The 16,246-nt window shown below is 31.0% G+C and overlaps 3 protein-coding genes across 7 annotated transcripts in view; 2 read left to right on the top strand and 1 right to left on the bottom strand.

Moving 5' to 3' along the window:
- Positions 1-4,530, top strand: part of LOC140674062 (uncharacterized) — a 64,754-nt gene extending 60,224 nt beyond the window's left edge. For all 4 annotated transcript variants that reach the window (XM_072907400.1, XM_072907399.1, XM_072907402.1 and 1 more), the window contains one exon: positions 1,085-4,530. In XM_072907400.1, coding sequence (XP_072763501.1) covers positions 1,085-1,252 — 168 coding nt within the window. In that variant the 3' untranslated portion in view covers positions 1,253-4,530. The remainder of the gene's footprint in view (positions 1-1,084) is intronic.
- Positions 4,531-4,678: 148 nt separating this feature from the next.
- Positions 4,679-10,359, top strand: LOC140674059 (probable ATP-dependent RNA helicase DDX23). Of its 2 annotated transcripts, none has more exons than XM_072907394.1 (10): positions 4,679-5,285; positions 5,369-6,059; positions 6,185-6,517; positions 7,038-7,460; positions 7,630-7,756; positions 7,882-8,005; positions 8,216-8,331; positions 8,637-8,897; positions 9,091-9,265; positions 9,490-10,359. In XM_072907394.1, the coding sequence occupies exons 2-10, from the start codon at positions 5,473-5,475 to the stop codon at positions 9,711-9,713; spliced, it is 2,370 nt and encodes a 789-aa protein (XP_072763495.1). In that variant the 5' UTR covers positions 4,679-5,285; positions 5,369-5,472; the 3' UTR covers positions 9,714-10,359. The 2 variants fall into 2 exon arrangements, with proteins under 2 accessions (XP_072763495.1, XP_072763494.1); XM_072907393.1 differs by having other exon boundaries at positions 4,680-5,197.
- Positions 10,100-14,616, bottom strand: LOC140674061 (prostatic acid phosphatase). Its single transcript, XM_072907398.1, has 7 exons — positions 14,252-14,616; positions 13,712-13,794; positions 12,022-12,120; positions 11,674-11,913; positions 11,310-11,495; positions 10,872-11,207; positions 10,100-10,558 (listed from the first exon to the last, which is right to left on the bottom strand). The coding sequence occupies exons 1-7, from the start codon at positions 14,304-14,306 to the stop codon at positions 10,382-10,384; spliced, it is 1,176 nt and encodes a 391-aa protein (XP_072763499.1). The 5' UTR covers positions 14,307-14,616; the 3' UTR covers positions 10,100-10,381.
- Between the last annotated feature and the right edge of the window lie 1,630 nt (positions 14,617-16,246).

The raw sequence follows: 16,246 nt of genomic DNA, 5'->3' as shown, positions 1-16,246 counted from the left end.
CATAATGTAAACTAACATATAGAAAAGCTGATTCGATCACGACGGATAAAACGACATAATTTTTTTTTAATCTACTGGTTTCTCTTGATGTTATTACATAAAAATAATTGATATTATTATATAAAAATATTATAAAAATCTTCTCTAGAAAGCTTATCCTCATTACACAATTAAGTCATGGCGCAATTTATTGATTCTGCAAGGAAAAAATTGCATAGGGAAAAGAGTTGGGAATTAAGAAAAATGAATTTCTTTATTTAAAAATTAAAGAAAGTATTTAGAACACATAAAAGAATCTCATTAATTTAACACGTCGTTAAACGAAATTAATAACAAGTTGACAATGCGTCGTAAATTCTTCGTTGCATTTCGATAACTGTAATTAATCTTACACGGACATTCGCGATCTAATAAAATTATTTTATTAGATCTAATAAAAAGCAATAGAATGTACCTATAAATACACCGGTGAAATGGGTGCAGCTCTGACGCTTCTCCGACCTGACGCTAAATTTAGCGTCGTCGGTGGGCGTCTACATATAAGCCGAGTCCCGAATAGGCTGCAGCTGTCGAGGCGTACACTTCTTGAAAAAAATATCGTTCCTCCGTTTGCGATATTGGCAGGATTAGAATCGCCGTAATTTTAGCTGATAATATATTATAAATCTCCGATGAACTTTAAACTCTATTATAGCCGCCAAATATTCAATCTTGAAATCTTTGCACAATTATGAAGGAAGAGCTTTTGGCAAATCGAATTTGAAGGTGAAAATAGATAAAGAAATTTAAATAGATTTTGCTCGAGTAAAAATCTTGATTTAAAATATATAATAATTTTCATTTTATTAACACAGTGTATATTTAAAGCTGTAAAAACCCCAAAAATATATTATCCAATTAATTCTTTTTAATTTAATTTAACAAGAAGTGCCATTCTGTTTTTTTTTTTTTTTAAATACATTTCTCAAATATTTTGTAATTTGATATGAATAACGTGTCATGTTTTCTTCTATACAATATAACTTGATCAATTTATAATAAAGATTAATGGAGTAAATACAAACTTTTTTTTCTGATTTTATAGGATACTCTTGTACACGCCTTACCGTCGCACAGGCCTGGGTTTGCGAAGGGCTTCCGCAAGAACCTCGGCGGCCGCTGGCGTCGGTTCGTGAAACGGAAAGCTGAGTCGGATACCTGTGCCATTCCCCCAGAACTGAAAGATCAACTGAAGACCATCTACGTCTATTGACAGCCGAAAGCCCGTCCTGAGAAAGAGTCTCTGAAAATTATCAATAAAAATCTATTAAACACGAAAAAAAATTGATAAAAAACAAGAAAAGACTTTAGTCAAAAAATCGAGGAAAATGTGAAAGGGACGTAAGATAGATACGTAAAAAGATTAGGAGAAGAGGATACGAAGAGTTAATATATTTTAAGAATATGAAAATGAGTGATAAAAACCCGGAGGTAGCTGATAATAATGGAAGTAGTAACTAATAAAAATGAAGAAGATTGGTAAAAAAAAAAAAAAAAAGAAGAGTTGGCAAAGAGTTGAAATATGTTCAGGGAAAGAACAGTAAGTACAGGTCGATTTAATGATAGATGACATATCAGAAAGTGCCTGAAAATGCCTGAATGAAGTGCCTTCTTTTATTCCACGAGCGCCTTTCTCACGAGACTGATACCACGAAGAAACCGCGATACATGGGTGCGACAAAGCGAGTTATATCTCGTAGCTTCTGCCTGTACGTTTCTGCGCACTTAGTATAGTCAATAGATCGCCGTATTTCGGGGTAATTAACTAGTATTAGTACGTCGGCTTTTAATTTACGGAAAATACGAGTGGCCCGCGAACGATTACTTTCAACGAGTTTCCCCAAAACTCGATTCCTAAATCTGTTCTTTGTTAGTCCCGATCGAATCTCGATTTATAGTTTCAGAAGGTCAGTAACCGTGATCTCTCGAGAGGAAATTCAATTGTAAAACTTTAAGTATTATTTATTAAGGAAAACAGTAGTATATATCATTTTCCTAAAGTGCAAACTAGTCGTATGATGAATGGAAAAACGCAGCTGCTGTGTCATCGTGCATTATATTACGTGCATTATATTTACTCTCCCCCCCTCCTCCTCTCTCTCTCTCTCTCTCTCTCTCTCTCTCTCTTTCTCTCTCTCTGACGAAACACCACAACGAAAACCGCAACAATACGTTCTTTATTTAATTTATAAGTACACAAAGTGTAATGTAGAGCTAAAGTGGATCAAAGATATATTTTAGAAGCTTTTTTTGTTGGATATAAATCAATATAAAGGGACATTTACAAATAGAATAGATTTGATCCATCTTAGCTTTATCTCGTGAATTTCTTCTTGAGCAGTTGATTTTTAAACTACCTTGTCTACAAACAAAATCAATCGTCCGCTTGCTCGTTTCCGTAACTAATTTTCGTAGCCGTTGACCTAAATATATATATATATATATGTAGCGTTTTTTTAATATCCGCGGGATATATGAATTAATCGTCGAATGGACTTTGGTATTCCTAAAATCCTCCACTAACCTGAAGAGGGTTCTAGGACTCATGAATCCAAAAGTTCCTCCCGCTTAGAACAGAATACGGCGCCTCGCGTAATAATAAAATAAGATAGGCCAATTTAAGAGTCGAATTATTACAACGGCTCATATTGAGCTCGTATCGTTGTAACATTGACGTGATATTTCATTTGTACGCTCACAATATACTCTTCAATCGTTATTGATTCAATTAATATGTATTCAACGAACATACAAAGTATTGTAATAAATATTATATTATTTTAAGAATTATAACAAAATAATATTTAAAAATTATCACATTAAAAAGTCAACGAAAATTATTTGTGTGATAATTTAATTTGGATAATTATTTTCTATATTTCAATATACTTATTTTTTACATACATACATAAATTTAAAAAATTTGGCGAATAAAAAATGAAAATTATTTATTTTAATAATTTTTTATTCACAAGTGAATTGAATAATGAATATAACTTTAATGGTGATTGAATCGATTGAAGGGTTGAACTGCGTACTGATGCCATGAAAAAAGTTTTTTTTGCGTCAACAATTAATTTATAGATATTGATTGACGGAGATGATACTCGATCATCCGAGAAGTTCTGCAAATTTTGTTGAAATTATCATGAATGAAACTTAAAATGTATTTATAAACGTGAAATCTTTTATATTATCAAAACTTATCGAAAATTATTTTTGTTTATGTATAATAAATATCAGAGATATTTTACATTAAAAATTTAAAATTTTTTATATAATTTTGATAAATTTATGTAGATTGACATATAATAATGTTTATTTTAATTAGTTTCCTTTATTTTATATATATATATATATATATATATACAGGTCATTGTGTATATATGTTTTTTTTGGTATTTTAATTATTTTTCATATCGCTTAGAATTTTTTTTTCTATTGGCTATACAAATATTTAATAATAATATATTATAAGAGATATCTTTGTGCTAATTTTTGCGAAAATTCGTAGTACTTCACGAATGACCGAAAATCCAGAGGATCATAATCCTCGTTATTACATTGCAAAATGTAAATAGAATAACGGAAAATCTGTCGATTTAGAGTTATATACTTTTACGAGCGTAATCGACAAGATTTCTCTTGCAATGGTGATTTAATGAAATGTATTGACTCGCGACTTCAATTATTTAAATATTGTAAAAAATATGAAAAAAAGTTATGATACAGGATGGATACGAAATATTTAATCACAATTCTACATTGTGTACTATTATAAGTAACTTTATGATAATTCCATAGATATATATGTGTGTGTATGTGTACAAATATATATGTATAAATACATATATGTAAATATATACATATATATTATATATACATATATAAATTATATATGTCTACAAATAATTGATGATTAATTTGTCAAGTTTTGAAGAAGAAAGAATAATTCAAAGAAGTAATCCTTACTACCTAAAGCAAGATAATTGAAACATTCATTTACTGAATATAAAAATCCTCATATAAATATAATTTAAATTAAAATGTGATCCAAATTTTAATGTTATAATACTCTTCAAAATAAATATGAGATTTATCTGGATATCTCATAATTGATATGAAAATACTAGTATTAATATAAAAAAGAATTGTGTGAAAAATTAATTTTAAATAAAATTAACATATTTAAGTCGCGTGTCATAGATGTATGATGTTGTGAATGCAGATATATTGAATACCATTAATGCACCTGATTGTACAGTGAATTGTACAGCACACGTCGTTTTTGTTCTTTCTTTCCGTATTTTTTTTCTTTCTGTAAATAATCAGTATATCAAGACAGGACTGCAAATTCCCGTCGCCTAGTCACTCATTCGATTAATATTTCGTTGAAATGTTGTAGTTGTAACAATGAAAAACCACTTGGTGCAGCTTTTTCTCTTCTATCTGAAATTAAATAAAGAAATAAAAAGATGTTACAAATAAAAAGTAATTGTGATTTATTCAATTTTAATATATATATACTAAACAATAAGGCATTTCAAAATTTTCTAATTTTTTGTACAGATTCCATTTGATTCTAGTTTGGAATTAAATTGTTTAATTAGTTTTAATTTTTAAGTTTAAATATCTAACAATCAAAAAAAAAGTAAAATTGTTCCTTAAAAAAATTTTTTTGTACCGATTATATTTATAAGTAAAATTTCTCTGTAAAAAATTTGATTACAAAGGATATCTATCGATTCAAAGTATTGCTTTTTTTTTCCCTATCGTACGATCATATGGGAACAAATCCACATAATTCTGGCTGTATTTTGGATGGACGCTCAGGTGCTGAAAATGTCATTCTATCTTTCTTCGACATATGATGAGCGACAAGGATAGAATGACACGTTCAAAAAGAACGCAGCTTGTCAGATCAGCTGATTTTTCTTGGCGCCGCGTCACGATGAAATCACGTGACCACGCTCAACGCTGCAACAAGAATCGAACTAAAGTCACTAGATATAATCTAGTAACTTTAAATCGAACCAATTTGCTCGTCTACGTATTTTATATGTCTGTGGTTATGTTTGTTGAAATCAGTGTTGGGTGCTGGCAACGGTGCACGAGTAAATGTATTGAATGTACATATTGTATCCAAAAAGAAATAACGGTCTGTAAAATAATTTTAATGATGTAATGATAGTACAAAGTCGCTTTGTTTAAAAAGGATCAATTGCAATATTAAATTTATTAATTCAGTAAATAAAATTCTTATTTAATAGCATTGTTTGTGAGTACTCTAACCTATTCTAACCGTGTTCCCTCTTTTTTCGTGTTACAGAAAACTGATAGACGTTGTGTCAAGAAAAAAATACAAGTAGATACGCAAGTTAAAGATTCGTGCAAAGAGGAATTTTGATTTTTTATTCACCGAACGATTTTGAAATGCCACACGACAAGAAAATCACGCGGCGGAGTCGGTCTCGCGATCGTGAGCGGGAACGTGAGCGCGATCGCGAGCGACGTGACCGTCGTCGCAGCAGGAGTCGGTCCAAGGATCGCAAGAAGGACAGGAAGCGATCCAGATCGAGGGAACGGTCACGAGAGCGGGGTAGATCGCGCGAGCGTGACAGGTCGCGGGAAAAAGATGGAGAACGCTCGAGGGACGGTCGAGATGTCAAGGACAGAGCCAAGGATGAGAAGAAGCACAAGAGTAGCCCTGTGCTTGTGGAAGATGACTCGAAGAAGGACTTAAAGGGCGAGCTTAAAAAAGAAGAAGAGGAGATGGAGGAAAAGGTGAAGCAGGCGCTGAAGAAAGAACCATTAAGTCTAGAAGAACTGCTGGCCAAGAAGAAGGCGGAGGAGGAAGCTCGAGCTAAACCAAAGTTCCTCAGCAAGGAAGAGCGCGCGGCCATAGCTTTGGAGAAACGTCAACAGCAAGTAGAGGTGATGAGGAAACAGCAAGAAGAAGAGCTTAGATCTTTTCACAACGATAGCGCTGGAAAGGAGAGAGAATGGGACGAGAGAGACAGGTATCTTGGCTGTTAATTTCCATTTTTTTGAGGATTGAAAAATTTAATTCAGTTTCAAGACATATTTTTATTTCAAGAAAGCGATACAAATTAAATAATTCTTAAAAATTGAATTTTTTTCGTAGGAGAAGAGACGGACAACGTTTGCGCGAGGAAGAAATTAAGGATAAAGACAAAGAGAGAGAGGTAGAAGCTATCAAAGAAAGGTACCTGGGATTAGTGAAAAAGAAGCGACGAGTCAGAAGACTAAATGATCGAAAGTTTGTCTTTGATTGGGACACTTCAGAGGACACCTCTGTGGATTACAACAACATTTACAAGGAAAGGCATCAAGTACAGTTCTTTGGCAGAGGCAATCTCGCCGGTATTGACATAAAAGCACAAAAGCGAGATCAAAGCAAATTTTATGGTGAATTGTTGGAGAAGAGACGCACAGAAGCTGAAAAAGAACAAGAAAAGTGAGTTTTGTTGAAAGAACGATTAGTTTCTATAAAATATTGAATCTGATAGAAAAATAACTTTTGTATTTTCAATTTTCAAAAAGCTTTTAATTTCTTCCTTTTTTGCTTTGTTTCATAATTCGTGACCATTAATTACAGAGCACTATTTTTTGATCAAATAGGAACTAAAAGTCCTATCAATTTTTTCTCAGATATTTAACAAAAAAGGGATTAAATAAGAACTACTTTTTCTCAGATATTTAACAAAAAAGGGATTAAATAAGAACTACTCTCATTCAAATTAGTATGCATATATTTAATAATTCTGTTTTCATCAAAAGAGAAAGACAGCTGAAAACTTTTTAGTTCAACATTTTTTTATTACAAAATAGTATTATAATTAATAGGCGCAAATTATGAAATAATTTATATAATTAAATACTCTTATAAATTTTTTAATATTATATAATTATCATTACTCATTTTATAAATGGTTAGAGGAGTTATTCACAATAAATTGTATTTTTCTGTTTTTAAGAATGAGATTGAAGAAAGTGAAAAGAAAAGAAGAGAAACAAAAGTGGGACGATCGACATTGGTCCGAGAAGGCATTAAATGAAATGACTGAGCGCGATTGGCGTATCTTCAGAGAAGATTATAATATCACGATAAAGGGTGGTCGTATTCCTGATCCTATTCGTTCTTGGAAAGAGTCCGGGTTTCCAAAAGAGATTCTAGATATCATTGACAAAGTAGGCTATAAGGATCTCACGCCCATCCAACGGCAAGCAATTCCAATTGGTCTACAGAATCGAGATATTATCGGTGTTGCTGAGACTGGTTCAGGAAAGACACTAGCTTTCTTGATTCCACTGTTGTTGTGGATTACTAATCTGCCAAAAATCGAAAGGCTCGAAGAAGCGGATCAAGGACCCTACAGTATTATCTTGGCACCCACACGGTATGCCCATTAATCGTTTCTCTAATTTTGTTTTTTATTGTGGATGCAAACGCATATATTTATTTTTTATATTTTAAATGTGCTTATTGATGTTAATAATTAAAATTATAATTAGAAAAGTTACAAGAGACATTTTATAATAATATAGATAAATATTTATATATTACAGTGAGTTAGCGCAACAAATAGAAGAAGAGACCAACAAATTTGGACAGCCATTGGGCATCCGGACTGTTGTAGTAGTAGGTGGTCTATCGAGGGAGGAGCAAGGTTTTAGGTTGCGAATGGGTTGTGAGGTAATCATTTTTGGAGTACATTAATATTTTCGATTTCATCAACTTTTTTTAAATCACACGATGTGAAATTGATCAAAACTGAAAGTAATATAAGACATTCGATTAAAGATCTTTTTTTTTTTCAGATTGTTATTGCTACACCTGGTCGATTAATAGATGTTTTGGAAAATCGATATCTCGTGTTGAATCAATGCACTTACATCGTGCTGGATGAAGCTGATAGAATGATAGACATGGGTTTTGAGCCAGGTCTGTTAGCATTTATAACAATCTAATGTTTTACAATTTAAAAAAAAACATTTGTATGTTTGATTTATTAGCATTTTTCTTTTCTTTTATACAATTTGTTCAGATGCTGTATTCTTTTTCTTATAATTTTTTAAATATTTGTCAGATCTAATGTTAATTGAATAAATTTTAAAATATTTTAATATTTTATAAAAATTGTTATTCTTTCAGATGTCCAAAAAATTCTGGAGTACATGCCTGTTACGAATTTGAAACCGGATAACGAGGACGCGGAAAACGAAGAGAAGCTTCTAGCCAACTATAATACAAAGAAAAAATACAGACAAGTACGAAAAAATTGTTACAAATTTTCAACTCGCAAGTACTTACTTTATACTTATTAAATATCGAAGATTAGATAAGAAATGCATAGTAATCATACCCTTCCAATATAAATACTCATTTAAATAAGGTTTGATATTGTTCTCTTAAAATATAAAATATATAAAAAAATATTTTATTTTTTCAAATTCAGTGATAATAATAATAGGATGAACATACATATGTTCTTTGTTCATTTTGTTATCCAGTGCTTTTTTTTATTAAAATATCTTGTCGTTTGCACTTTGCTAATAAATTTTTTTTATTTTAGACGGTGATGTTTACTGCCACGATGCCACCGGCTGTGGAACGTCTTGCTAGAACTTATTTAAGGAGGCCGGCGGTAGTATATATCGGTAGCGTCGGTAAACCGACAGAACGCACTGAACAGATAGTTCATATAATGGGTGAAGCTGACAAGCGAAAGAAACTTATGGAAATATTGAGCAGAGGTGTCGAACCGCCTGTCATTATATTTGTCAATCAAAAGAAGGGTGCAGACGTCCTGGCGAAAGGCTTGGAGAAATTCGGAGTACGTAATTTACAAAAAGTATTTACGATGATTTATGAGTCACTTGTAATTCCTCAATTCAGAATATTTAAATTTTTCCAACTTAAAATCTTGATTATGCGTTAAAATTCTTCATTACGCGTTCAAGAATTAAAGTATAAGAATTACAAAAAAAGAATATTATAAATATCTAACTTGAGTTATTTCATCATAGTACAACGCCTGTACCCTACATGGTGGAAAAGGTCAGGAACAGCGAGAATACGCTTTGGCATCTCTCAAAAGCGGAAGCAAAGACATTTTGGTGGCCACAGATGTCGCAGGTCGAGGTATCGACATCAAGGATGTTTCTATGGTTATCAACTACGACATGGCTAAAACCATCGAAGGTAAGTTATTTTCTTTTATCTCTCTCGTAAAATTATTATTAACATCTGACTTGCTATAAATTTGGGTCTCTTAGCATAAGGTCAGATAAAAATTATTATTTATTTCTAAAAATCATTCGTAAAGACTTAATTATTTTTCAACCTTTCTTAGCAATTTAAATATACCCAGAAATCGCATTTTTTTGTTTTAAGAGATATCCTGCATAATTTATATCTATTTGCAGATTACACACATAGGATCGGACGAACCGGTCGTGCTGGTAAAGCTGGTCTAGCCATTTCCTTCTGCACAAAGGACGATAGTCACTTGTTTTATGATCTCAAGCAAACCATCCTCGCCAGTCCGATATCTACTTGTCCGCCTGAACTACTCAATCATCCAGATGCTCAGCATAAGCCTGGAACGGTGGTAACCAAGAAGCGGCGGGAAGAAAAGATCTTTGCTTAAACTCTCTACAAGGAGCATTTTGTTTAAAGTTTGCATTCAGGTCAGAATATTGAAAGATACTGAGTTGCGAAATGTAAGAGGAAACCAACTATAAATTCGAATCATATTTTTAGGAAAATTTTATAACAAATTAACAAACAAAATATGTGATCTCTTAAAATTTTGAACTTATTTAAGATTCTGTTTTTACAAAGTTAAACCTCCATATTCTAATAAGTACTCATATTCTCGATTAATGGAGTTTCTATAAAATTGGATTTATATCTTGCATTATTCTCCTATTCTTCACAGTTGTTACTTAACAATAATTTCGTAAAATGAAAGTGAGATCAGACAAAAATGCTATTTTCATTCTGAGGAATACGTAGAACATAAAAGATTAAAAATGAATAAGAGATTAGTCGATCCAAATGGATCGAGAATACAATGTATTTCGAATTCTTACAAGAAATTCGATCTACATGCGGAGACACGATAACGTGTCATTTGGTAATAAATGTGATACACAGTAGCGTCTCCTCTATCTTATATAAAATAATCTAGTAAAAAGATACACTTAATGCGAGGCGCTACCGCGTCTCTTGGCGATGTAAATAATTATTTACAATATGAATACAATAAAATTATTTGAATTATAATACGGCAAGTAGGGCGAGAATTTACTACAATTATGGAATTGGTGGAGGTGGAGTCACATAATCACCTTCAACCTTACATTCTTGCTCCCAGTTGTCCGGTATCATCGGCTTTAAAATCTCTACAAACTTGTCGAGAGGACACACAACAGTACATCCAGGTATTGTCATTGGATATGGCTCGTGAGATGTCGTATTTCTCAGAAATATCTACAACAAAGATAAGATAGATTTTATTAAGGAAAACTTAATGATTTTTTTACTTTTACACATGTTGTTTAAGGTCACGACATAATAATATTTGCTACTCTAAGATTTGTAGAAATATTTTTATTTATAAGTTTTAAGTAAATTATGAACACAACGATTTTGAAAGTTATTTAAAATCTCCATAGCACATGTCAAAATTAAAGCAACTTTTCTGCAAAACGTTGTTTTTTTTCTGGGTTTAAATAGTTTGAAGTACAATATTTAAAACACTCCAGGTCAGGGTCATTGAATGCCTTATAAAATTTATACTTACCTGAACGTTGAATTCATCCTCGTCTTTATGTAATTCTATCATTATCATAATATTACAATATGGCATCTGGTTGTACCAAATATTCATTGTGTCCAGTAGGGTGACGATAGTGCTGTCGTGACCGATGTACATGAACATTTTCCTCTTTCTAGGTTCTATAATACCTTCCTTTTTTGCTATCATGTCATTAATAATCTTCTTTATCATAGGACTCCCTTTCAGCCTCCGGAATTCATCGTTGTATGTGTTAAGTTGTAACTCGTACAAGGTCAAAGGCATTAATTTATTGGGATAGTAGTCCTCTGTCCACTTTGGCAAAGTCAAATTCATCTGTTTCTGTAATTCGGCAATTCAAGTGACATTGAAATAATTAACAATTGAATCAAAGAGTTCATTGCACGCATATTAATCGGTATTAAAGAAAAAGGTTTTAATTACCTCAGATGTTAACGTGCTGTAAAGCGAGCTGACGTCATCGATAGTTCTGATCGGCATGCCTGTCAAGTTTGACAGCTCTTCGAACAATTGTTTATTATCTTCATGCATTTTCCGAACTTCCGGCAAATTGTTCGCCGAAGTGCGTAGTTGGGTATACTTTGGACATGTATTCCACACTAACATTAGCTGCAAAATGTACACTGTTATGAAAATAATCGACAAAAAAAAATAGACATTTCGATCCATTTTGGAGCACGATGTCAGAAGTGATCATCATGACATTTATATGTGCATCGAAATAAATCGAAAAAGATTAAGGAAGGATCGGTTTGTCTGGCCAAAAATGTTTACACAAGTACTTTACCGTATCGTTCGGACGTTCTTGATAGAATAATGTGACTGGTTGCCAAGGTAGGCCAGTTTTGAACGTTTGTTTCTCGTCAGGCTTCCACAGAGCAGCGGACTCCAGCATGCCTGACATTTTTGTGCGATCCACATTAGTGGTTTGCAAATAGAATATATCCGGACTGTACGTCGACCCTAAAAAGCAATTGTAACGCTTCCGCAGAAACGATCCTTGATTGTATTGATTCCTTCTTCCTTCCTAAGTTGCGTACATGTATAGGATTAATTATACTTTATTAAATTCGATTTAATTCGACGAAAGAAATATATAATGTTTGAAAAGAAAAGGAAGAGAAGCAAAAATTACATTTGTCAGTTGACCCCAACCATACGGTTCCATATCATCCTTTATATAAGGATCATTCGGATAGGAATCTACAGGTGCTCTTTCTCCATGTCTCATTATCTAAAAAATAAAATAAAATCTTATCGCATATCACATTAGTGAGACATTAATTTTTCCTGAAAATAAATGAACGTATCGATCAAAATTTAATTATTCCCAAACGAAAGAGATTCGACATCTTTCAATTCAGATACATATTATTTTAGAGTTGTTAGCGAATTTTATTTGATTATACTATGAATGATAATCTTATTCATTTTACATATTAAATAAAACTAATGACATATATCTAGTAAATGTCAGATGTTGCTTGATGAATTGATTAAAAAGAAATCTAACCTGAATTATCACTTCTTTTAAATAGAATTGACCTAAAAAGGGTATACATACAAAGAAAAGTGTCACAATAACGTTAATCCCGGTGCAAATATAATTTAACTAATCCAGCTTTATAAAGAGCGTCGTTGATTTTGAAGAAAATGACTATGATGCGGCATGAATTGATGAGATGCATGGGGGATGCTTGAGTCTCGTTTAAATTTCTTTTCTTTTGCCTGTTAAAAATATATAAATATATGTTATTCAATTTATATTTATTTCCTTTTATAAATATATAAATATTTTTATTTAATCAATTGACATATACGGTGAGAGAAAAAGTGTCTAAAATATTGAATTAAATAAGAAAATTATCAAAATATGAATAAATACGTATAAATGAAAAAAATTGTTGGAGCTAATCCACCAATTTACTATTGATGCTATTATATCGATTTACTGTCTAAGGATGTTATTTACTGTATTAAAATGATCATAATGATTGAAATAATGACACAATTATGTTAGTTACAAGTAAGAATGGTTATTACTTAAAGAACGAAATAAAGATTAAGAACGAGATTACATGCTTCAAAATAAAGAACAAAAAATTGATGACAGGAAAATATATGTTGTCTATGCAAAAGAGAGAATATTATTTATCGCAAATTTCAGCGCTATTTTCAGTCTTGATTTATTTGTTACTAAAATTTTCATCCACTTATTGTGCACCGTTGTGAATTATACACAGAAAAAAAGAATATTCTTATACTTTGACAATATCTTTAGTTTCAAAATGTAAATCTTGAAATGAGATTAAATTTGCTTGGATGAAGACATTTTATATTATATAATTCAACCAAGAAAAATATATTCTTGTTATTTAAGAATAATTTTTTTGAATGGAGAGGAAAAAATGTTGAATAGAAAATAACACATGTTCAAATCGAAGATTATAATTTTCTTAGAGTTAAAATAATTATTTTATTCTTAAAATGACAATTGTAGTATTGAAATAAGATTATAATATTGTTGAAATTTAAGATTTTTAAATTCTTCCAAGAAGATTATAAATTGTTGCGTATATATGAAACAATGAACGCGTTCATATGAGTATATAAGTTTTGATTTGACACTTACTTTTTTTCTGTGTAGAGATTTATAAAAAAAAATTGATATATATATATAATATATAATCAATAAATATTAATTAGAAAGAGCTGAAATTTTTGAACATTGGAATTAAAAAACTCTATAAGTTTTTTTTTTACAATTTGAGAGTGAAAAACTATTAAAAAATTCGTATGTGAATCTCTCTAATACATATACATACCACTGTAACTAGTCGCAAAGTATTTTTTTTATTTTCACAATTTGTCTCTTCCTCGTTCATAACTTTACAAGGCAAAGGTGTTCCTAAGTAAAATATATAAGATATGATATATATATAAAATAAGACAACATATATGAACACAGTTTATAATCATATTTATACTTGAGATATGGACTTTTTTCTGAGATACTTCATACGCATATATGTATATATACTATAAAAGTATGGAATGTGAGAAGTTTCGTATTTTATCAGGTGTATGCTGACATTTACATTTTTGTAACAAAGTATAGAAACAGCACTTAATGAAACAAAAATTTACTTTTTCCACTTCTCATAATAATACGTATTAATTCAAACTCTGAAAGCACATTTATTTTCCAATTGTATTGTATTATATTTAATTATAAGTTTTATTTACAATTAATCACAAGTTTAGCATGAAATATATGTTGTTAAAGCTCACAATCTTTCTTAAAAATTCTGTATAGAACAGAGAATAAATTTGAAAGAAAAGAGAGACGAAAAAGAAACGTTTACCTAACGTCAGCATGAGTAGCGTAAGAAGAACGATAGTTACTGCCAGAGGAATCATTTCGAATTAATCAATGATGAGAAGGGCTGATTGGTCCACAAATAGAGTCTGCAAGAGTGAATGAAGCACGTGCAAACATGGGCGATCATGTACTGAGAAGAGTCTACAACACGTGCTTGTAGATAAAGTCACGTATCCCCTCTCTGAGGAAAAAACGGACTTGCCTGTTTTATCTTTTCGTAATTATATTATCGATAATTATTGTCCCGCGTAACATCGCATTGTCAAGCAGCTTGTCAAGTCAGATCTTTAACGATGACGCCGTAAATATTTCATTTTTCCCTCACTTTTTTTATACAAGTTTTGCAACTTTTCCACATTTTTTATAAATTATTTATTTTATTGCTATGCATAAAAAATGTAAATAAATTATATAACGATACACAAGCGCGTATTATGCAAAAATATCGCGCAAAACAAGAATATTGAAGGCAAATCTCTGGAAGAAAATTTTTTATTTTTTTTTTTTTTTCAATTTTCTGAATACTTGATAATCTACTTACATCTAATCTAGTATAAAATTTCAAGTCCATATTTTATAATTATTTTCATGAAACTTTTTTTATTCAATTGTCGTTTCACAATTGCGATGACGCACAAAAAATTTTATAGCAACGTCAGCGAACCGATATAAAAGAGTAAGAACATACGACATGACATTTGAACATGACATTTGACGCAGAAAATTTGTTTAAAAGTCTCCGTAATATAAAGATAATATTATCTTCCTGAAGCTTTGTTATCTCTCTCTCTCTCTCTCTCAAGTTTAGCCTGTTAAAAAGAAGGTTGTGATGTCTATCATGATATAAAAAAATAATTATATCACGAATATGCTTTTACTTCCGCAATTGCCTTTGCACAATAGCAACTGCTCTTATACCACTGAACTATTCAGTACTTTCTCACAATGTACATTGTTACAGAATACTTTATTCTCACGCAACATGTATGAAAATAACAAGAATTGACAAAATACAAAACTTGAAAAGGAATTTGTAGCAAGAGAAGAGCCTCAAAGAAAAATGGAATATTTAAAAGTCTGTTGAAGGCTCGCGATTTATTGATTATCAACAAGTTTGATAATTGCGCTGCAAATGCTTGACAATAATTGAATACATATCTAGAAATGTTAAAAGCAAGTCACTTTTTCACAAAGTGGGGATACGCCACTATCTACGCGCGTGTATTATAGACTTAGCGATGACAAGAGCAGTTAAAAAGAAACATTCACAATACAGCTGCATGAGCGAAAAAAATACTGAATAATTCGTTCGAATGGTTCAACAATATTTTCCTTTATCATTACCATGGTTTCTTCGAAGTCAGTGGTCTTTTATCTTGGTCTTTTGTTCTTCTGTTTAATTATACATTAATTCTGTTTGCGTCAATTAACTATATACAATCAACAAGTAAATTAAGTATTTTGGCAACTGAATTTTATTAGAATATAAAGTGAATTAATTTAATTCGAAGCTGATAACTACTAATTTGTAATGGTATCTTGAAATATCATTGGAAATATCATGGGGGGGAAAAAAAAAAGAAAAAGATTACATCAAATTTATGTATTAAAAAAAAAGATATAATTCACATCGCAATGCTTCTCAAGACTGGAAATTACTCGTAAATAATTGATCATGATAATCATGATTAGATGTTTTATGTAACGCGAGATTGATTTTTATCATTCCGCAGTTTATAAAACTAACCAGACTTATGTAATATTTTAGTGACTATTCCGAGATATTCAAATATAATACATTTTTTTTTTCTTTTTTTCCGGTCTTTGCAAAAACCTAAATTTAAGCAGCCACACAAGTTTAAAAAAATGTATATATGTATATATTTAAATGTACAAATATTCAAATATTCGAATCAAATATTTAATAATATTTAAATAATTAAATTTAACTAGCAGGAATTTCTGATTTTTTTAATTT

Source organism: Anoplolepis gracilipes, chromosome 15 (assembly GCF_047496725.1).
Source record: "Anoplolepis gracilipes chromosome 15, ASM4749672v1, whole genome shotgun sequence".
Classification (NCBI taxonomy): domain Eukaryota; kingdom Metazoa; phylum Arthropoda; class Insecta; order Hymenoptera; family Formicidae; genus Anoplolepis; species Anoplolepis gracilipes.
Note: the sequence above shows the minus strand (reverse complement) of the source record. Positions and strands in the feature narration are given on the sequence as shown.

What these genes read in the sequence shown, in the direction of transcription:
- LOC140674061 (XM_072907398.1), bottom strand. Translation starts at nt 14,306, where the DNA reads ATGATTCCTCTGGCAGTAACTATCGTTCTTCTTACGCTACTCATGCTG. An exon ending in CTTTGCGACTAGTTACAGTG is followed by an intron (nt 12,121 to 13,711) that starts GTATGTATATGT and finishes TTTATTTTTTAG; the next exon opens with ATAATGAGACATGGAGAAAG. An exon ending in AGGATGAATTCAACGTTCAG is followed by an intron (nt 10,559 to 10,871) that starts GTAAGTATAAAT and finishes TCTTTGTTGTAG; the next exon opens with ATATTTCTGAGAAATACGAC.
- LOC140674059 (XM_072907394.1), top strand. Translation starts at nt 5,473, where the DNA reads ATGCCACACGACAAGAAAATCACGCGGCGGAGTCGGTCTCGCGATCGT. An exon ending in ATTATCTTGGCACCCACACG is followed by an intron (nt 7,461 to 7,629) that starts GTATGCCCATTA and finishes TATATATTACAG; the next exon opens with TGAGTTAGCGCAACAAATAG. An exon ending in AGACATGGGTTTTGAGCCAG is followed by an intron (nt 8,006 to 8,215) that starts GTCTGTTAGCAT and finishes TTATTCTTTCAG; the next exon opens with ATGTCCAAAAAATTCTGGAG.